This window comes from Salmo salar, chromosome 12 (assembly GCF_965601325.2).
Source record: "Salmo salar chromosome 12, fSalSal1, whole genome shotgun sequence".
Lineage (NCBI taxonomy): Eukaryota > Metazoa > Chordata > Actinopteri > Salmoniformes > Salmonidae > Salmo > Salmo salar.
The window spans coordinates 35,104,954-35,128,383 of NC_138302.1; the positions used below are offsets into that span (position 1 = coordinate 35,104,954).

The following is a 23,430-nucleotide window of genomic DNA, read 5'->3' on the forward strand; positions in this document are numbered from 1 at the left end:
TCCAAATCATGTCCAATCAATTGAATTTACCACAGTTGGACTCCAATCAAGTTGTAGAAACATCTCAAGGATGATCAAAGGAAACAGGATGCACCTGATCTCAATTTCAAGTCTCATAGCAAAGGGTCTGAATACTTATGTAAATAAGATATTTGTTTTTTATTTTTAATACGTTTGCAAACATTTCTAAAAACCTGTTTTTGCTTTGTCATTATGGGGTACTGTATGTAGATTGATGAGGGAAAAAAAATATTTTATCAATTTTAGAATAATGCTGTAACAAAACAAAATGTGGGAAAAGGGAAGGGGTCTGAATACTTTCCGAACACACTGCACTATAAAACACAAGGCTTTACAATGACTTCACCTGAATGAGCAAAAAGCCCACTGATAGTCCTATGGAAACATATAGCTCTCTGTCTCTCGTTCTCTCTCTCCCTCAAGAGGTCAAAAGCTGTTACTTTTACTTTGTAAGACACAAAATTGTAAAAGCGTACATCATGCTCTTCAATGTTCATTATTTTCAACATAAGTAACACTCAGCCATGACATCTTAGCACTCTGGCGTGCGTACGTACGTACGTACGTGGGTGGGTGGGTAGAGTGGTGGGCAAGGAGAGGAGGTGCCATTAGATTTGTTGAATCTCTCTATCCCCCTCTCACACTCTCTCTCTCTCTCTCTCGCTCTCTCTCTCTCTCTCTCTCTCTCTCTCTCTCTCTCTCTCTCAATCTGACTCTACATCTTAACAGTAATTAACCCTCTTCAACAAGAGAGTCTTTGCTGTCAGTCTGGTATAATTTAATTACTAGAACGCTAGTGATGAAGAGCCATTGGATCTCTCGCTGCCTTATTAAGCCATCATGTCTCTGTCCCAAATGGCACCCTATTCAGTACACTACTTTTGACCAGGGCCCTTAGGGCTCTAGTCAAAAGTAGTCCACTATGTAGGGAAAAGTGCCATTTGGAATGCAGCCCATATCATTGTGTCAATGGCTTCCCTGAATCTGAATCTAATTAACTGTCTGCTTTGCTCTACCAGTAACCAATAGGGATGTCTGCTCAGCGTCTGAGCTGCTATAGTCTGGAGCCCTAAAAGTCTGTTCATTGCTCTAGTGGGAGTATTGGAATGGGAGTATTGGAATGGGAGTATTGGAATGGGAGTATTGGAATGGGAGTATTGGAATGGGAGTATTGGAATGGGAGTATTGGAAGCTCTGTGAAAACAATGGTACTGTATGTTGAGGGAACTTGTTAAAAGGTCCCTCTCTCTCAAATCCAAATTCCTTGATTGACATGAGAAACATTGTGTAAATATTGCCAAAGCATCAATGTATGCTATATAATTGAAATTGTAAGGTAATAATAAAACAATAAATAATAATAAAATAGAATAGTTAAAACGAAATAGAAATGACAATAGAATGATAATTGTGGACAGTAATATAAAATAGAATCAATAATAGGTTAAACATGGAAAATAACAAGCTACTATTATTACTACTAAAATGAATGCTACCACCACTGTTATTTACACTAATACCACAACTAGCCCTACTATTATTATTACCAATACTATAATTTCTACCAAAAATCTCTCTCTACTCACTCACACACACAAAATAAAATGTGGAAAAAGGGAAGGGGTATGTTGTGTTCATAATTGGATAAAGAGAGAATTAGTAATGTTTTGGGCCTGGTTCTCAAACCAGTGGCTCACTAAATGAGATTACACACTCTGGGGAAGAGGAGTGGCTGTCACTACACTCTGGTAACACTAAGCAGGGGGTCTCCCCTTCACACTCTCAGGTTGCATCCCAAACAGCACCCTATTCCCTATATAGTGTGCTACTTTTGACCAGGGCCCTGGTGCATTATATAGGGAATAGGGTAATATTTGGGATGCAACCTCAGGGCTGGTTGCTTCATATTTAATGTTCAGCTACGTTGGGGATGAAGTATAGTGGTTCCTTAATGTCCATAATGAGGGGTTAATGAGAGGAGTGGGTTTTGAAAGATTGCTGGTGCTGAGTTATAGAATTAGAATTCCATTCAATTCTATGTCTATGGTTGAAGCTACCACGGCAATTTGTTACTTCAAAAACGTTAGAGGTCTTTATAATGCATTAGGACACATTTTATACCTGCCTGTGGGGCGACTTCTGGCGCTGCCCATGGAGAAGAAATGTTGCCATGCTTTGACTGAGAAAGAACATGGATAGACGGGAAGAATAACAGGTCGCAGCTTCACTGATGCCAGAACAAACATGCATAGGCCTAACAAATTGTGCCAGGAAAAGTAGATCCCCCTTGGGGGGGGGGGGGGGGGTCAGTGCTACATTTAGTTGTAATGCTTTGTAAATGTTATGCACACATAAATACCATACCATAATCAGACAAAATCTGTAATAATGTAGTAAATAATTAAAACTTTGGGGGTGGTTGGCTACCCACCCAAAAAACAAAAGTGCTCATATTATCCATAATATATATATTTTTTTTTTATTAAATGGGTTATGACGCTGAAGTCACCCACAGGCGTTTGTCTTGCATGTCACATGATGGAAGCTTCGTCGTGGGTTTGATGCTTGATTGAACAGCTGTGTAGTATTCAGCTCACTCGAATCCACAACGTTGATGAAGGAAAGTCCATGGATGCCAATCTCTGGACCGTAGTTTTATCCAAAAGAGGGACATTATTTGTGGGCTGCATTTCGCAAAAGCGAACTTTGATTTTGTTTAATAATCAGTGAAGCTTCATAGGCTAACCATATCCCTAAAGGCTGCCCAACTGCTGGCGCCAGGCAGAAGTGGAGTGCGCAACGAGTATTGTCCTGTCGTGGGGCACTAAGCGCGCGACACATCCACTGCTTCTCTGCGAGTCAACTGTAGACAAGTGTAGAGCGACACGAGAGGAACAGTATTGTAAGAAAAATAGCGCTTTCATCGACGAGGCTTATTTGTGAAGGTAAACAATGTTTATTTCAATTATTTCCTTCCCTTTTGAAGTGTCTTTTAGTAGGCTGTCCGAAATGTATTCAGTTGAGATATAGGCGCTCAGAAGCGCCTCTTTAGTTTGTTCGTCTCCACGTTATATACTATTGTTTTCTTCATTCGCTGCTCTGTAAAAATAAATTACTTTTCGAAGCATTAGTTTTAGAAGCTTAAGCTTATTCCTGGGTTGTAGGCTCTAGCAATGTAAAAAAAACGAAAGGTCGAATAATGATACAAACACTATCCTTTGTATAAATATTCAAACCCATTTAGTCAGTTAATGAGAACGGTGTAGGCTGTATTATGTGGAGGGAAAACCTTCACTTCCATAAACATAACTTTTTACCATGTCGATGTGAATACGAACAGGTAGTTTTTACGACTGTGTGGGAACGATATTTTCAGCATGAACTAATGTGTAAGCATTGAGATATATATTTTTAAAGAGAAGTCTGGAATTGACGTTGTTGGCAGGCTATTATAGATATAATTGCAAGCCCTTGCTTTGAAAATCGAAACGATATTGAACGCATCCCACTAGGTAATTTAACTTAGGTTTAGTGCATTACTGAAGAGCAGGACCAGGCAGACGTTGGTGGAAAGTGGAGTCAGTATCGATTTTGTTTGGTGGTTTGAGTTATGTGATGCTGTAATACGTTTGATAGTGAAATATGCTATCACTGTGATCAAACTCCCAAACCTGAAACGATCGAAAACGTTCTAACTTTACATTACTGAATAGTGTTATTGACTGTTTGTTTATTCCATGTGTAACTCTGTTGTTTGTGTCGCACTGCTTTGCTTTATCTTGGCCAGGTCGCAGTTGTAAATGAGAACTTGTTCTCAACTAGCTTACCTGGCTAAATAAAGGTTACATAATCAAAGACCAACTAACTATCGTTTTGAGTAAAACTGACTTAAAATTGCTGTTGAAAAGTCATAATGAAGTAAGAGAGAAATTAGTTATCTGCCAAGCCTATACATGCCTGTAGCCTTGGAGACTGGCAGTCATGAACACATACCTATGTTATTTAACCTTCTGGCAGTTATCACAGGCTAGTTCACAGCCAATGTACACTGACACAGAATCTGTTTGACAGGGAGCTAATACCACTCTCCCTCTTTTTCTGTTGGAGGTCCCATATCACAGAGCCTGCCTCTTCTTGTACAGTCTGTCCTCCTGTCTGTCCGCTTTACACTATTGCACTGTCTCAGCCAGCCTGCCTATGCTTCCGTCTGTCTCCTCTCTCCTATGGCACTGTCATAACAACACACTGACTCGTGACTTTTACATGTAAGTTCTGTTTCTTCCGACTGGCTCGTTAGCCTATTGTCACACCCTGATCTTTCACCTGTCCTTGTGATTGTCTACACCCCCCTCCAGGTGTCGCCCGTCTTCCCCATTATCCCCTGTGTATTTATACCTGTGTTCTCGGTTTGTCTGTTGCCAGTTCACCTTGTTTGTCAAGCCAACCAGCGTTTTTGTGTCAGCTCCTGCTTTCCCCAGTCTCTCTTTTCTCGTCCTCCTGGGTTTTGACCCTTGCCTGTCCTGACCCTGTACCCACCCACCCACCTGACCACTCTGCCTGACCCTGCCTGGCGTCATGTACCTTTGCCCCATCTCTGGATTACTGACCTCTGCCAGACCTGAACCTGACTGCTGTCCTGTTCCTTTGCTGCTGTTGCTGTAATAAACATTGTTACTTCGACACGGTCTGCATCTGGGTCTTACCCTGATTCCTGATATATTCAGTCTTCCTTAATGTGGGAACCTTTAGTATTGTGCCGCACACAAGAGACATGGCCAAGTTAAGCACTAAAAGAGAGAGTACTTGGTCACATGACAAAGCCAGCGAATGTGCCATTTCTCCGGGTGACTGGCTGTGTTTTGCCATTTGCCCCTCAAACATGACGTATGTTATGAACCGTGGGAGACTTCATCGTAGCATACAGTTTCAATGTCCTACAGCTGAGGTATAAAGATACTAATTTATGTGTTTTATTTTAAGTGAAAATGCATTTGAACAGATCCAATATAGATTTCTGACATAATCAACAGTGGAGTGTCATCTGAAAGATTCTATTTGAGAAAATGATCACCACAGTTACTCTTATTTTAGGATCAGTTGATTGACAGGCTGCTGACATTCTGGCCTTGTTTGAAGAGGCGGAAACACTTTATTTGGATAGTCAATCTGTAGATGCTCTACAGATTATCTTCAGACTCTAACCTTAACCCTTATCCTTACCCTAAATTTAACCCTTACCCTACCCCAAACCTTAACCCTAACCCTTATTCTAAACGTAACCCTGACCCTTACTGTAACCTTAGCAAGCAGTTGCTTATCAACAGATCGTCCCGATTTTAGTCATACTATCAACAAACTATCCAAATAAAGTGTGACCGAAGAGGCGAGCACAGCCAAGAAACACTGGCTGAGATCTGTCAGGGAGATGCCTTTGGAGCAGCATAAAAGGCTTGGAGCGAGGCAAGCACTGCTCAAGCCTACTAACATGTTCTGACATGAACTGTCCCCAGGCACTCAGTCAGAGGCAGTCCGTTGTTGCCTCTGAACCCTAAAGACTCAAGGCTGGTAAGATGCCCTCTGCAGAGTCTCCAGAGGTTTAACTGTTGGGTTGAGTTTGTGTTCAAAATGAAACCCTCTTTTTTGTTGTGGAAATTGAAATATTTAGATTGAGGGCCATTGGAATGTTGTTTTGGGAGCACAGTGGTGAAATAACATGACCTTTATGCCATCCCTTTGCCTGGTATTTATTTTTGGGCTAAGTGACAGGTTTTGAGATGTTTTTATAGCCAAAAATACAGCGTTACTAACAATAGTCTCTTGTGACTTATAGTAAATACTATTGTAAGCATGGTGCTGGGGAAGAGTACCGGGAGTCTCGGAGTGTTTTGTAGGTCAGGAAGACTGTTTGCCGTATGAGTATGACTGATTTAGCACAGCCCTGTAGTGCCTATGCTACTGTATGCTAGTGTTATATACAGGGGCTATGGAGGGTGATGATTGTGGCTAGCTAACTGCTAGCTCCCTCCATAGCTGTGTTGGGGCCCCATGTCATGTCCCCTGTGTCCAGCCACTGTCCCCAGGGCTCTATAGTCCTCTGATGCTGTCCACCCCGCTGACCGCCAACTTGCATCAGTGGAACACACAGGCCACGTTACTCTGGAGACGGAGCATAGCGACATCCGGCCGTCATGGAAACTGGGTCAGTGGCTTTCCCGAAAGGAGTGTACAGACGAATCCTTGACAGTGACAGAGAAATAATGTAAAAAAAACAAAGACATTTTGGTTAACATGCATTTCTGTTCTACTACTGACAAATGTTTGAGTAACTCCAGTTGTTATTGTGTTGGATTATAACCAGGTCCTAGTGTGAGAATCACGTTCAGTGGTAGGGACCAAGTCAGTTAGGTAATAGAAGCCTAATTGGTTGTTTATAGTGTTGAATTTGTATGAGCTGCTATGTTCAGAATGCTTGGTATTAAAATGAGCTGCTATGTTCAGAATGCTTGGTATTAAAATGAGCTGCTATGTTCAGAATGCTTGGTATTAAAATGAGCTGCTATGTTCAGAATGCTTGGTATTAAAATGAGCTGCTATGTTCAGAATGCTTGGTATTAAAATGAGCTGCTATGTTCAGAATGCTTGGTATTAAAATGAGCTGCTATGTTCAGAATGCTTGGTATTAAAATGAGCTGGTATAGCCTATTAGCAACATCTACAAACACAGTCGATGACGTGTAAATCGAACTCTACAAATCCCAAATTACACTAGCCCATAGGTTATAACAAGGACGGTTCCTCCAAACAACCAATGGATAACGCCTTAGCCTAAAAATATCAATATCAAAAGACGAAACATAAATTCCATATGTGATCCTGACCAGTGACCACCCTTTTCCCATGAGGCTGTGAGTTCTGGGAACAGAGTTCTGATTCATTGCAGGTTGTTTTTTTCCCATCATTGATTTTCTGACTGTTGTGTTAAACGGTAGTTGGTTTTTGGATTGAATAGAGGCTGATGAGGCTGGGTGCGTGCTAATTGAATGGACATCGAGAGTATTGACTGACCTAGTTTCATTTGTGATGATGCAGTGGGTTCCATTCCACTGGAGACAGTTAGATGCATGGTCAATCTGATATCTGCTGTGGCCACACAGCATTTACTGCGATGCGGCCTCCGCCGAAGTCAGAGCAAACATACTTTTTGCACTTCGCGGAGCAGAGCTGTTGTCAAGGAAGTGAGTTTGTTTATACAGAACCTCCCGCCCCAACCTACCGTCAACCAATCATGTCTATACGGAGCCATCCACATTATACCAAAATTTGAGAGGCGCACGGTGATGTGGTACGGAGCTTGATTTGGCCTCTGTATTCTTCCGGAGGCTCTGCAATTGCGTCACACCCTCCATACGAAGCCTCCGACCACATTTTCGGATCAAGTATAAATTGGCTTTTGGTCGCTGTTAAAATAAACCCCGCCCTCGCGTGGTGAGTGGCGGGAAACACACCACAGAACAGACCTGGGTCATATTCATAAGGCACCAACTGGACAAAAATAAAACAGAAATGGGACTTGTCTAACAAGAAACTATCACTTTAGTTTTCTGTTGCAGAATATTTTAAAGCATTTTCTATTGCTTGCCTTTATGAACATAACCCAGATTAGGTGCATGGTCAAAATGGCTTCAGGTGCTATCAAATAAGACTGTTAGGTTTCTATAATAATAAAAACTACCAGACACTAAACAGAAAGTACGGTTCACTAGATTGTTGCTGTTGGGTGTTCATCCGTGTATTGTATTCTAGTCACAGAATGGATGTGCCCATCTTCTTCAAAGGTAGTTTGTTATAATGCAAAGAGGGACTGAGGCTTTTTGGATCTCCCGGCTTAGGCCCTGGAAGCTTTGAACATCTAATGAGAAACATTGGTCAATAGACAGTTTTTCTCGGATCAATCGCCATTCATAATCCCATACGGGCTGGAACAATGTGTGGACTGAATTAGTATTCATAGTAGATTGAATGGGGCCTGTTGATCTCTTTGTGTGTGCGTGTGAATGGACATGGAGAATTTGGTTATTGGCTGTGGGTATCCTTTGATCTAATCCGAAAAGTGTGTGTGCAGATGCAAGCATGTGTGTTATGTGCATTTGTCGATCAGTTTCTTGGAAACCAATGACTCACACATTGAACTGGTAAGTTGGACATGATCATAGCTCCCTGTACTCCCCACTGTACCATGGCAACAGGTATTAAGCCTTTGCCAAGACTGTGCTTCAAGTGGCGAGGAAGGGACACAATGACACTCTCAAACAATGATATATTCGAAATTATCAACTGGGTGGTTCTAGCTCTGAATGCTGATTGGCTGAAAGCTGTGGTATATCAGAACGTATACCATGGTGTATGACAATGTATTTTTACTACTGTAAATTCCGGACTATAAGCCGCAACTTTTTTCCCAGGCTTTGAACCTCGCGGCTTAAACAATGACGTGGCTAATATATGGATTTTTCCCGCTTTCAATTTTTTTTTTCAAAAAAAAACACATTCTGTGACGTGCTCAGTTTTTTGGCGGCATGAAGCTTTCATTAGACCAATGAAATTGCCGAACGGGTTAAGGTCAAACAACTTTTTTGTTTACTGTTTAGATTAAATCGAGCGCTCTCAAACTTCCCATCATTCTGATTACAGTAGTCATTTTGTCACCCTCATCGTGGCAAAGACACGGAGAAATGCATATGATGCAGCTTTCAAGTTGAAGGCGATTGGATCTGGCTGTTGGAAAAGGAAATGGAGCTGCTGCACGGGAGCTTGGTCTTAATGAGTCGATGATGAGATGTTGTTTTTTGTTACAAGCAGTGTTTCGTTAAAGCCTATTTATTTTAGTTACAAGCCGTGTTTCGTTAAAGCCTGTGTAAAGTTCATTTGTTTCAATGTACCGGTAGGCACCTGCGGCTTATAGACATGTGCGGCTTATTTATGTTCAAAATAATATATATTTTTTAAATTCAGTGGGTGCAGCTTATATTCAGGTGCGCTTAATAGTCCGGAAATTACTGTACTCTAATTGTGTCGTGCCTAAGAAACAGCCCTTAGCTGTTGTATATTGGCCATATACCACACCCCCTTGGGCCTTATTGCTTAAATAGACTCCCTGTTTGGATTCTGTCTTTTGTCTAAGATGTGACACTTATACGTGGATCCATACCAATCTAGGAAACTTGTTAAAAAAAACGGATGATTCCAAAATCAAAACACCACTAGCTACTGATGATGAGCATTTAATCGTGCTATCCTTTGGGTGGGCAGAGCAAATGGCTCCTCAAAAGGTTGCTGCCACTAGGATAATGACATCTAAGGGAATTGGAAATAAGATTAATATGTAATATTTTAGTTTTCTTTCTCATTTTCATGTTGAGGTAGAGGATATTGTTCTGCCCTAACGGCAACTATTTCACCATGACACTTAGACGTCAACTAGATGAAACTGCATTCCCACTTCTGACTGCCTGGTATTTTCACTGTAGAAAAGATAAGTCTGTCTGGATATTTCTCCTAGTCTTTTACTTGTATATGACCCAAAAGTCAACAACACCCTGCACTGGTTGCTTTCTCCTGGTGTAAGAGTTCATGAATATACAACAGAATATCTTTGCTAATAACTTCCTGTGGAAGTAGCTGTTTGGACACTTCATAGAACCAGTTAACCAGCATTAATGTACACAGGCAAATCAAAAATAATAATAATAATACTTTTTTTTCCCAACTGAAAGCTTTAAAACATTTCTACTCTATTTCTTCTGAATTGCAGGTCCATATTGGTTCAAATCCTAAAAGTCCTCATCTTTCAGCATCAGATAGTGACTATGTAGCCAAGCCAGGCATGGCAAAGTTCTCCCTGCCTCCACTTGTCTCCGGTTCATTCCAAATATCGTGGGCCCTTCTCTCCCCATCCAAACACTTGTCGAGCCCCTCTGGCAACCGGTCTCCCCATCTGTGACAGCCAGCCCGAAAAGCCTGCAAACGTCACCGTCCAAATACAGTCCCATAGAGTTGGAATGGAGAATCACACACTTTTACCCTATTCCCCAGCCACTTTAATATGGACCGACTATTTCTGACTGATCGCACAAGGACTAATGACGTCTGTACATTTTTAAACCATCTTGCACTGATGACGCGTGATCAACAGTCAGGCTGTTCTGTCATTTAATGTTCTGTCATTTATTCGGTCATTATGTTTTGTATAATTTAGTATTCTGTCATTTGGTGCTCTGTCGGTATTGTGATTTAGTGTTCTGTCATTTTGCATTGTCATTCAGTGTTCTGTCATTCAGTGTCCTGTTATTCGAGGCATAGCGTTTTGTCATTTTATAGTTATCTATCATTTGAAATGTTTTTATTTAGAAAACTGTAGTTTTGTCTACACCAGGAAGTAGGCCTTCTATACATTGAAGCTCAAACTTCCTTGATAGATCTCCATTTTTAGATGTTTGGTAATGATGCCGTGTGTGTGGGAGTAACGAGCACAACTGGATGTTAGCATCGAACGTTAACCACCCTATGATAAAACACAGTAGCCTGTCAATGAATGGCCTTGTGCGTCACACGCAAGCTAGTGTGTCACATGCTAGCGAAGCCACTGGTGTTGAAAGGCTGGTATTAATGTCTAAGTGGATGTGTGGGTAAGAGCTGTACTGAATGGGGACTGATTGGCTACCTGATAATGGCCCTCATTTGCTTTCCCCTCATTGCTTACACCTGCTGGACCTTTGTGCTAAAAAGTCCCATTTGATTGACTGGTGAGTCTATGGCTGTGTCCCAATCACTTTATCACCTCGTCTCCTTTCCTTCCTGATAGCTGACCAATGGTAATTTTCCACCTCTGAGTGAGCTACGTGGCCCAAATTTACCTTTGGTTTGAAGAGAAGGCCTATGGACCTTTTGCCTTCATCCACTTCTAATTAAATGGAATTGATTTTCTAATTGTCCAAATTATAAAGTGGTTCATTGGTAATGATAGAATAGGCCAGTGTCATTACACGCATAGCTGTACCATAGTGAGTCAACCGTAGTGGGAGAGATGACGTGTTGCATCCACAGTCAGAGGTCAGATGAGATATTTACATTACCACTGTCACACCAATGGCTCGGAGTCAGTCCTTTGAAACGATGAACATGCAAAAGCCCTTTAAATGAGATGCATTAGTCTCATCTTATACATTTGTACCCATATATTATCAATATCATGATACAAGGGGCCCTGAGGCCATGTTATCAATATCGTGATACATGGGATCGTGAGGCCATGCAAAGAGAGAAAAACAAAGCCTGAATAGACTGGTATTTCTCTCTCACACACACTCCCACTCAAAAACAGCCAGTGACAGTAAACAGACAACTCGTTATGTAAAAGGACTGCCTTTTCAACACATATCCCCATGCATGCCCAGAAACCAGGCTTCCAGCTAGCGTGGGCAACAGCTACTGCAACCAAGTGATCAGTGCTGCTTATGACTGATGAGCATCAACATCAATATGCTGTTGCATATGTCACACCACCATAGTGTAAGACTGCTACACTTTTGCTTGACAGGATCATGTTGTTGTGTTAATCAGATGGGTCTTGACTGGATCATGCTGTTGTGTTAATCAGATGGGTCTTGACTGGATCATGCGTTGTGTTAATCAGATGGGTCTTGACTGGATCATGTTGGTGTGTTAATCAGATGGGTCTTGACTGGATCATGTTGGTGTGTTAATCAGATGGGTCTTGACTGGATCATGCTGTTGTGTTAATCAGATGGGTCTTGACTGGATCATGTTGGTGTGTTAATCAGATGGGCTGAATTATGGAATATGAGGAGTAATTCACAGGCCTCCCCAGAACTATTAGTGGTGTGTGTGTGGTTTTGGCCTGAGGCAAAGCGAGGGCAGACAGACCTACAACTGCAGTTCAAAGTTCAGCTTTTTCAAAATCCGCCCAATGTTCATGAAGCATGATACACTGTATGGTTCTTCAAAAAAATATTTTGAGATCAGGACACTAGGCTAGATTTTCCTTACTTAAAAAGAAAATGCAGCTAAACTGACAAAGTAATACACTAATATAAAAGTACACTGAACTATGATACACCGATTAGATGTCAGGATGGAAAGGAGAGCAGGGAGGATTACTGGGACATTTTTTTTTATACATTGAGACATGCCTGGCCGGCAGAGCTGCCTCCCAGGTAACGCTCATGGCTTAAACTACCTACAAGTTTGTCTGGCAATTGACAACTGGGACGCAGGATTGACCATTGGGTGTTAGCCATTGCCTTATTGACCATTAGGACATAGACATGGCCTTATCGTTGACTGCTGTGACACCGACCACTTTCTATTAACTCTCCACTAACCCATCCTCTCTGTCTCCCTGCAGCTCCTCTTTCTGCCGGCGGTGCCCCCTGCAGTTGTGGATGTGGTATGACCCTGTGTGGCAGGAAGGTGTTGACAGTGCTAAGCAGCGTGTTCGCTGTGTGCGCCCTGGGCCTGCTGGGCATCGCTGTCAGTACTGACTACTGGCTCTATCTGGAGGAGGGCGTCATCCTGCCCCTCAACCAGAGCACTGAGTTACGCATGTCCCTGCACTCGGGCCTCTGGAGGGTCTGCTTCACAGCTGGTAAGTTTCTGATTAGGGGTAGACGTTGCCCCTTAATTACAGATCTAGGATCAGTTCAGATTAGAGATACATATGTCCCTGCAGTCAGAGCTGTGGAGGGTCTGATTCATATTTGGTGAGATGTTGCCCTTCAGGCACAAATGTAAAATCAAGGTCAATAAAAAAAAAGATATATGTGGTTTTACGGGGTCAGCCATACACTCTTAGAAAAAAGGTTTCCGAAAGGGTTCTTTCGCTGTCCCCATGGAGAACCCTTTTTGGTTCCAGGTAGAACCCTTTTGGAACATATAACCTAAAAGGGTTCTCCTATTGGGATAGCCAAAGAACCCTTTTGGTGGAACCATTTGGGTTGTATGTACCCTTTCTACAGAGGGTTATACCTGGAACCAAAAAGGATTCTATCTGGAACCAAAAAAAAGGTTATTCTATGGGGACTGCCAAATACCCCTTTAAGGTTCTAGATAACACCTTTTTTCTACGAGTTTAGTAGTACGGCGCCCCTGGAGCAAGTTGGGGGTAAGTGCCTTGCTCAGGGACACATAGTCAGATTTTTACTTTGTCGGCTCGGGTATTAGAACCAGCTTTCGGTTACTGGCCCAACGCTCCAGCCGCTAAACTACCTGCCAACCTAGATGTTGCCCCTTACCCTTAGGCACAAATCTAGGATCAAGGTAGATGCTGCCCCTTAGGTGTCCCAAGATCATCATAACCCTTAACCATTCAGGGACACTGACCGTTGTTTACTTCAGTATCTGAAGTTTCTACGTCTGACTGGTAGCTTCTAGATGGTCTCGGTGCCAGTCTGTTTCTGTTTTGGTAAGTGATGACAGGAGTTGGCGAGGAGGAGAAACAGGCTGGCACTCCAGGCTGATTCACTAGACTGTCACAGGACCCACTCTTGTTCATCCTCTTCTCTCTCCTCTCCCTCTAGGCTACGTCCCAATAATCTGTCCTTGAGTTACCCTGTCTACCCATGTTGGGTTATTACCATGTCCTATCAACTCAGCCTGGCTGCTCTCTCGCTCTAGGACGCTGACGGTGAAAAAAATCATGCTCTTCTACGTTCTCTTTTTCCTTTGTCACTACCCTATGTGTCCCATTGCTGAACTGTTCCTCAGCGCTGGCCATGCCGCTCGTCATTCCAGCATACAACACCTGTATTATTATCCAGGTCCATAAACTGGCCCACTTTCTGAAGACGCAGTAGTGACCCTACTAGCCAAGCTAACCCAACATCCCTGTTCACTTTCTCCTTCTACTCTAACTGTGAAAAGCCTTGTTTAAAGGGGAACTAACACCGGCTTTTCTCCACCCTGCATGGTTACCTTGTGCCCTATCACAGGGATGCTCCTCCCCTTCCGACCCCCACCCCCCCACTGCACTGAGACATGCTGGGAGCTTGAAGTGGAAGCAGGAAGTACTAACTTTCACGCCTTTTCTGTCTTAGCGACGCTATCTTTCAAAGTGTTTCCGAGCAGTAAACCAGGTATTCACTTCCTCGCTGATGTACTGTACTCTCTCCCTAGGTAGCCTCTGGATACTGAGGCTGACACAATCAAATGTAGCCAGTGCATTAAAATGAAACTAATGAGCTAACATTTACTGTATTTAAAATGCATGCACTTGCCAAGTAATATTTGTCAGGATAATAAACAGGATTTATTTCTATATTGCCATTATACCAGTGAAGGCTGGTGGAGGTAGAAATGGGGAGGACGGGCTAATTTCTCCCTTCACCAGCATTATACTTTCCAGGAAGTATCACAAACTGACATGATGGTACAAAGCACATTCCTAGGTACTTCTATGTAACATGTATTTTTTGCCCTCAGTGTCCATCCTGACCTCCATGTTCTCAAGCAAAACACTGTCAACATGATATGTTTGATGTGTTTTCGCGGCGATTTAATGGCCTTGTTGCTAAACTGCCCCAGCTAGCTGTCTGTTTGACCCAGAAGCTCTAGACTTGTGTTGAGTTAGGCCCTGTGTGTCTGTCACTATCTGACTCAGTACTGTTATGATACATCATTACAACATATAGAGTGAATGGGCTGTGTTATGCCCAGTATTGATGCTGCGTAGCGTCCGTTGAGTGGTAGTGTTAAATGCAGCTGTTGGTCCCAGTCTCTGTTTGATTTGTACTTGTATTGACTCTGGTCAATCCACTGATGTATAAAAGCTCACTTCTCTCATGTCCATGAGACTGGGAAGATGTTCTGACTAGGGTGCTATAGTAGTTAGAAATAGAAAAACAGGTCACTGGTTGATCGACATGCACATAAGGCCAGTTTCCTGGACTGGAAGACACCTTTAGAGATTTTCCATTGAACATGCTTTTTAGTCCAGGAGTATGCTTAATATGAGTCCCGTAAACCACCTCATAGCGAGTAAGAAAAATGAAGGGGATTTGTTATATTGAGTTAGAACAAACTGAAATAAGCCACCTATCGACTTTGGACCATAGACATTAAAACCAGTAGATAGTGCTAATGTCATCCATGCGTTCCTATGGAAAATTTGAAGAGCGCCATATTGCTGAATGGCACTTCCTCGTAGCCTACCCGCCTGTGATTGGTCTGTTTCAGTACATGGTTCTGTATGACTACAAATGTAGTAGTCAGAATGGATCACTGTTTAATTCAATCTATTGATTTGTAGCGAACTTTAAAAATTCATTTTGGGATCGAACTTGATCATAATAAACTCATTTTAGAGACCAAAACCTCCCTCAAAATCTTGGGGCCATTCTGGCGATTAGAATTTACGTAGGCTTTCTTGGGCGAACCATGGCTTTTGGCAGCGCTAGGTTGCAATGAAGTAGACGACCTGCAGACCTTGTGACTTCACGCTCCAGACCAGAAACTGGGGACCTGCTTTGGACATGTAGGGGTACTGTACAAATACATGTCCTTTTATTCCATTCCACCAAACCATCTAACCATGGTTCACCAAGTCCTCCTCTTGGCCTAACCTGGTACAATGCTGGGAAATGGTGCTTTAATTTTGATTGTTTTTCTGGGCAGAGCTGAATAGTATTTATGAACATATAGTATGTCTGAAAGTTGCAGTCAAATTTGATTCCATTTATTATTTAATACATTTTACTGCAGTCCATCGCCACAGCAATAGTTGTGCAACATCATTATAAATCCATTTGCTGCAATCTCTGTATAATTGTGACTTGTCTAGTGTTACTGTTAATGGTGTTTGTCATCGTTGACACAATATGGGATGCGTTCCAAATGCCCCCCTTTTCCCTACATAGTGCATTTCTTTTGACCAGAGCGCTGGTCAAAAGTAGTGCACTATTTAGGGAATAGGGTGCCATTTGGGACGGGCCATTGTGGCTTAATAAGGCAGCGAGGGATCCCATGGCTCTTCATCACTAGCCTTCTAGTAATTAAATTATACCAGACTGACAGCCAAGACACTCTTGTTGAAGAGGGTTAATTACTGTTAAGACGGCAGCGTGAGAGAGATTCAAAACCACGCACGCATGCATACATGCGCGCACACACACACCATCACCTGTGGGTAGGGTGAAATTAAAATAAACACTCTTTTGTCACAGGACAGGATGATAAAATGTCATGGCTGGGTGTTGGAACAAACACTTCTATCTTCCTCTTTCCTGATCTAACAACCCTGGTGTCTATGTCTGTTTAAATCCATTAACACAACTCTATGCAACAGTTCTCACCTATGTCTATTCCCAGGTCAATGCAACAGTTCTCTCCTATGTCTATTCCCTATTCCAACTCTATGCAACAGTTCTCGTCTACTTCCTATTCATCTACGTTCATGCCATTTCATTCCTGCACAATTCCATTGATTAACTCTACTTACCCCCTTTTCTAGCGATGAGCCCCAAGTGTGTGGGCTTTGTATTCAATGTTAAAGGTGTAATAAAGGGTTCATAAATGCCGTCTTCTCCTTTGCTTGTGTTGTAGGAGATGAGAAGGGCCGTTGTTTCACCATTGAGTATGTGATGCCCACCAACGTGCAGCTGACGTCGGAGTCTACAGTTAGTGTGCTGAGTAAGTGAAGAAGACTTGTCATACGCTCATCTCAGTGTCATCTTCCTCTGTTCTGGGGACATATCAAGTGTCTTAACCTCTATGGGCTAGGTGGGACGCTAGCGTGCCACCCGTGGTGCACTCCATCAACAGCAGGTGCATTTCAAGAGCGGCAAATTTGAATCCAAATAAATGTCAAAATTCAAATTTTTCAAAAATACGACTATTTTACACCATTTGAAAGATAAACATCTCCTTAATCTAACCACGTTTTACGATTTCAAAAAGGTTTTACGGCGAAAGCATAAATTTAGAGTATGTTAGGACAGTACATTTACAAGAGTTGTGTGTAATGTTTTGTCAAGTCAAAGACAGGGTCACCAAAACCATAAAACCAGCTAAAATGATGCACTAACCTTTTACAATCTCCATCAGATGACACTCCTAGGACATTATGTTAGACAATGCATGCATTTTTAGTTCTATCAAGTTCATATTTATATCCAAAAACAGCGTTTTACTATGGCATTGATGTTGAGGAAATCGTTTCCCTCCAATAACCGGCAGTCAAGTTAGCGTCACAAATTAAATAATTAAAATTAGAAAACATTGGTAAAATATTATATTGTCATTTAAAGAATTATAGATTTACATCTCTTGAACGCAATCAACTTGCCAGATTTAAAAATAACCTTACTGGGAAATCACACTTTGCAATAATCTGAGCACTGCGCCCAGAAAAATACGCGTTGCGATACAGACTAGACGTCATGTTGGGGAGATCTAAAATCGAAAATACTATGTAAATAATCCATTACCTTTGATTCTCTTCATCAGATGTCACTTCCAGGTATCACAGGTCCATAACGAATGTAGTTTTGTTCAAAAAAGCTCATCATTTATGTCCAAAAATCTCCGTCTTGTTAGCACATGATCTAAGCCAGCCGGACTTCTCGTCATGAACGAGGGGAAAAAATATATTTCCGTTCGTTCAAACATGTCAAACGTTGTATAGCATAAATCATTAGGGCCTTTTTTAACCAGAACATGAATAATATTCAAGGTGGACGAATGCATACTCTTTTATAACGTATTGGAACGAGGGTACCCAACATGAACTCGCGCGCCAGGTGTCTAATGGGACATCATCGTTCCATGGCTCTTGTTCGGTCAGATCTCCCTCCAGAAGACTCAAAACACTTTGTAAAGGCTGGTGACATCTAGTGGAAGCAATAGGAAGTGCCAAAATATTCCTAAACCCCTGTGTTTTTCAATGGGATAGGTTTAAAGTCAATACAACACATCAGGTATCCACTTCCTGTCAGAAAATGTCTCAGGGTTTTGCCTGCCAAATGAGTTCTGTTATACTCACAGACACCATTCAAACAGGTTTAGAAACTTTGAGTGTTTTCTATCCATATATAATAAGTATATGCATATTCTAGTTACTGGGTAGGATTAGTAACCAGATTAAATCGGGTACATTTTTTTTATCCAGACGTGCAAATGCTGCCCCCTAGCCCTAACAGGTTAAAGTAGGAGTGCTGATTTAGGATCAGTTTTACCTTTTTAGATCACAATGTACAGTATAAGATAACATGGACAGGCGGATACGTTAGGAATACGGGCTCTGGTCCCTAGCACAAACACACCTGTTCTGTTGTGGGAGGGCATAAAGGTAGGGCCAAGAGTTTTTCCTGACTATGACCTGGCAAGTCATTAACTATCATATAACCAGAGCCCAGAGTTTTTCCAGATCAGATCACATTATTAGGAAGAGCTCCTGGCCTAACTCCTAGGCCACCAGACAGACTGCTGTCACTTTAGGCCTCAAGATATTTCTGTTGTTAAAATCAAAAAAATTACTTTGACATAAGTTCAGTGATAGATGAGGGGTATGCCTGAGGAGAGGAAGAACACGCTTCATCGTCAATCCCACAGGGTCCATTCTGATAATGTCAAACAAAAGGCATGATGAATTATCATAATGAATAATAGTGAATTCTGTGGACAATGTGATACACGTACTGTATGTCATATACATATGTCACACCCCCAGAGAGACCGAAGGTACTCATGGTATGCATGATGTATGCTTTGAAGCATGGCGTATGCCAGGGGTAGGTAACTAGATTCAGCCTCGGGACGATTTTTGTCTGAGCGGATGGTTGATTATAATAATTTGTAAAGTGGGAATTGACCACAAGCCCAAAAAGAGATTTGAATTTGAAAATAACAATTTCATACCTTCATTACATTGAGACATGATTACATAAACTCAGCAAAAAAAGAAACATCCTCTCACTGTCAACTGCGTTTATTTTCAGCAAACTTAACATGTGTAAATATTTGTATGAACATAAGATTCAACAACTGAGACAAAACTGAACAAGTTCCACAGAAAAGTAACAGTCCGTATCTGGTGTGGCCACCAGTTGCATTAAGTACTGCAGTGCATCGCCTCCTCATGGACTACACCAGATTTGCCAGTTCTTGCTGTGAGATGTTACCCCACTCTTCCACCAAGGCACCTGCAAGTTCCCGGACATTTCTGGGGGGAATGGCCCTAGCCCTCACCCTCCGATCCAACAGGTCCCAGACATGTTCAATGGGATTACGATCCGGGCTCTTCGCTGGTCATAGCAGAACACTGACATTCATGTCTTGCAGATCACGCACAGAATGGGCAGTATGGCTGGTGGCATTGTTATGCTGGAGGGTCATGTCAGGATGAGCCTGCAGGAAGGGTACCACATGAGGGAAGAGGATGTCTTCCCTGTAACGCACAGCATTGAGAATGTCTGCAATGATAACAAGCTCAGTCCGATGATGCTGTGACACCACCCCAGACCATGACGGACCCTCCACCTCCAAATCGATCCCGCTCCAGAGTACAGGCCTCGGTGTAACGCTCATTCCTTCGACGATAAACGCAAATCCGACCATCACCCCTGGTGAGACAAAACTGCGACTCGTCAGTGAAGAGCACTTTTTGCCAGTCCTGTCTTGTCCAGTGACGGTGGGTTTGTGCCCATAGGAGACGTTGTTGCCGGTGATGTCTGGTGAGGACCTGCCTTACACTCAGGCCTACAAGCCCTCAATCCAGCCTCTCTCAGCCTATTGCGGACAGTCTGAGCACTGACGGAGGGATTGTGCGTTCCTGGTGTAACTCGGGCAGTTGTTGTTGCCATCCTGTACCTGTCCCGCAGGTGTGATGTTCGGATGTACCCATCCTGTGCAGGTGTTGTTACACGTGGTCTGACACTGTGAGGATGATCAGCTGTCCGCCCTGTCTCCCTCTAGCGCTGTCTTATGCGTCTCACAGTACAGACATTGCAATTTATTGCCCTGGCCACATCTGCAGTCCTCATGCCTCCTTGCAGCATGCCTAAAGGCACGTTCACGCAGATGAGCAGGGACCCTGGGCATCTTTCTTTTGGTGTTTTTCAGAGTCAGTAGAAAGGCCGCTTTAGTGTCCTAAGTTTTCAGAACTTTGACCTTAATTGCCTACTGTCTGTAAGCTGTTAGTGTCATAACCTCTTGACGTTACCCTAGGATAGGGGGCGTCACAGCGCATTTTGGGAAAAATTCGTGCTCATTTTCAACGGCCTACTAATCAAACTCAGAAGCTAGGATATGCATATTATTAATACCTGTGGATAGAAAACACCCTGAAGTTTCTAAAACTGTTTGAATGGTGTCTGTGAGTATAACAGAACTCATATGGCAGTCAAAACCCCGAGACCGATTGAAACAGGAAGTGGAATTCTGAATTGTGGACTCAACTTCTCGTCGTTGCCTATTAATCACACCGTGAGCTATCGTTCATTGAGCACTTCCTATTGCTTCCACAAGATGTCGCCAGTCTTTACAAAGTGTTTTGAGCCTTCTACTGTCGAAACTCAGTGAATGAGACGCGTTGGAAATTGGTCACAGGGGGAGGGCCATCACCATTATGACGCCGGCGGCCCTGTCTACCCCCACCTTTGGAAACGTTTTGAAACACAATACAATCGTCCCCCTCGAATCTTATTGGCTCTCTTGTTGAAACAGGCCCTGAAGATTTATGTTATACAACGTTTGACATGTTTGAACGAACCTAAATGGGAAAAAAAATGTTTTATTTCGAAACGGCTGTCCCGCGACCGGCAGAGCATTTGGATATAGCATTCAGACGCGCTAACAACAGCAAGCTAATGGAACATAAAGGATGGACTTTTTCGACCGAAAATACATCTGTTGTGGACCTGGGATTCCTGGAAGTGCTTTCTGATGAAGACAACTAAAGGTAAGCGATTATTGACAATATTATACAAGATTAGATGTGATATGCGATTGTTCCAAGATGGCGCTGAGCTCGGTTTACTAGCTAATTTTCTGAGTATCGCATCCCCTTTTATCGCTAAGTGTGATTACCCAGTAAAGTTCTTTTTAAATCTGGTATGACAGGTGCTTTCAAGAGATATTCATCTATAAATCTTAGAATGACAATATTACATTTTAAAAATGTTTTCGAATAGTAATTCAGTAAATTGTAGCACTGTTTCCCTGGATGCATTTGACTGGAAAATAGTTAGTCAACGTCAGACGCCGATGTAAAATGCTGTTTTCATATATAAATATGAACTTTATTGAACAAAAGAATGCATGCATTGTGTAACATGATGACCTAGGTGTGTCATCTGATGAAGTTTGTAAAAGGTTAGTGCTGCATTTAGCTGTTTTTTGGTTATTTGTGATGCATGTGGTTGGTCGGAAAATGGCTATGTTGCTGCTTTTACGATGGACTCCTAACATAATCTAATGATTTGCTTTTCCTGTAAAACCTTTTTGAAATCGGACGACGTGGGTCGATTCAGGAGAGGTGTATCTATAAAACGATATGAGACAGTCCTATATTTGAAAAAATATATATATTACATTTCGTTATGCTAATGTCGCTAGGAGTTTTCCCTGGATTTTGATCCCACGGACGGGACGCTGGAGAGGTTAACGACCGTTCCACAGGTGCATATTCATTAATTGTTTATGGTTCATTGAACAAGCTTGGGGGAAGTGTTTAAACCCTTTACAGTGAAGATCTGTGAAGTTATTTGAATTTTCCGAATTATCTTTGGAAGACAGGGTCCTGAGAAAGGGCCATTTCTTTTTTTGCTGAGTTCCTCTTTTTTTGTGGAAATACTTGAACAGATTTAACAACCCCTTCCGTATGCTCCGTTTTAAGAGAAAATATAAATCCATACGGCACAGGCTTGGGATGGACTGAATGGATGTAAGGTAGAGTAGTGCTACAGTGGTCCCAACTGACACACATCCACATATCTCCCCCCATATAGATGTATGTTTGTGCTATTCCTGACTTGCCTCTGAGGCATGGCTCATTCCACTCTAACAAGGGATACAGGGGAGATATGAAAAATGCAAGGCGCAATTTATTTTGCGAGAGATGTCCCTCAGGCCAAATGCAGATGGATACACACAGGATGGGTAATGCTCAGGGACCCTGGAGACACACTGTCAGAGGAAATGCGGTTTGAGTATACGTAAAATACAGCGAAAGAGAGAGATTCCCATGAGGCCTAAAGTGAAGATGGGAGAATGAAGATTTACAAAACTCAGAAAGCAGACCCACTTCTGTCTCACTCACAATTTAAGTAATTTGCAAAACCCACAGACCAGACCAATATACTACCAGACACAATTGTATTCATTGAACAAGCATGGGAATCAGTGTTTAAACCTTTTACAATTAATATCTGTGAAGTTATTTGGATTTTTACAAATGACCTTTGAAAGTCCTGAGAAAGGGACGTTTCTTTTTTTGATGAGTTTATGATGACGGGAACCGAGAGCTGCTCGCCATTTAAGCTGGCTATCGAAGAGTGGCTAGTTAGAGGGAGTTCATCACCAATTCCTTGTCCTTACTAACCACCGCAATTTGGAGTACTTAAGAAGTGCTAAGAGGCTCAACCCCAGACAGGCTTGTTGGGCGCTCTTCTTCACCCGCTTCAACTTCACCGTCACCTGTCTGTCTGGCAAGAAAAATGTGAAGGCCGATTCCCTATTTGACTCCCCTTCTTCTAACCCAGCTCCCGAGCCCATCCTGCCTCCGTCTTGTGTCGTGGGACCAATACAGTGGGAAATCCAATCAGCCGTCCAAGAGGCCCTACTCCACGACCCAGCACCTCCTGACACCCCTGCAGGCAAGACCTACGTTCCGGCATCCGTCAGACCACAGCTAATGCAGTGGTGCCATACCTCACTGAGTTCTGGCCATCCCGGGATCACCCGGACCACGGAGCTACTGACACGCAAGTTCTGGTGGTCATCCCTAACAGAAGACGTCAGAGATTACGTGCTTTCCTGTCCCGTCTGTGCATGGGCAAAGAGCCCTCGCCAACTACCTACCGGTAAGCTGGAGCCTTTACCTACACCACACAGGCCATGGTCCCACATCGCCATGAATTTCCTCACTGATCTGCTAGACTCTTCGGGCTTCACTACTATTTTAGTTGTAGTGGACCGGTTCTCCACGGTGGGCCGACTCATCCCCCTTCCGTATCTACCTAATGCCGTGGAAATGGCCGAGTGCATGTTCCAACAGGTGTTTCGTCTGTATGGGATCCCGGAAGACATTGTTTTGGATTGGGGACCCCAGTTCGTCTCCAGGGTGTGGCGTGCCTTCTGCGACCGACTGGGGGTCTATCCTCCAGATACCATCCCCAAACC

At 42.7% G+C, this 23,430-nt stretch overlaps 1 protein-coding gene across 1 annotated transcript in view; it reads left to right on the forward strand.

The window, feature by feature from the left end:
* The first annotated feature begins 2,554 nt into the window (after positions 1–2,554).
* LOC106564881 (voltage-dependent calcium channel gamma-5 subunit) overlaps positions 2,555–23,430 on the forward strand; it is a 30,567-nt gene continuing 9,691 nt past the window's right edge. Inside the window, exons 1-3 of the mRNA XM_014131367.3 lie at positions 2,555–2,966; positions 12,446–12,685; positions 16,636–16,722. Coding sequence (XP_013986842.1) covers positions 12,490–12,685; positions 16,636–16,722 — 283 coding nt within the window. The 5' untranslated portion in view covers positions 2,555–2,966; positions 12,446–12,489. The remainder of the gene's footprint in view (positions 2,967–12,445; positions 12,686–16,635; positions 16,723–23,430) is intronic.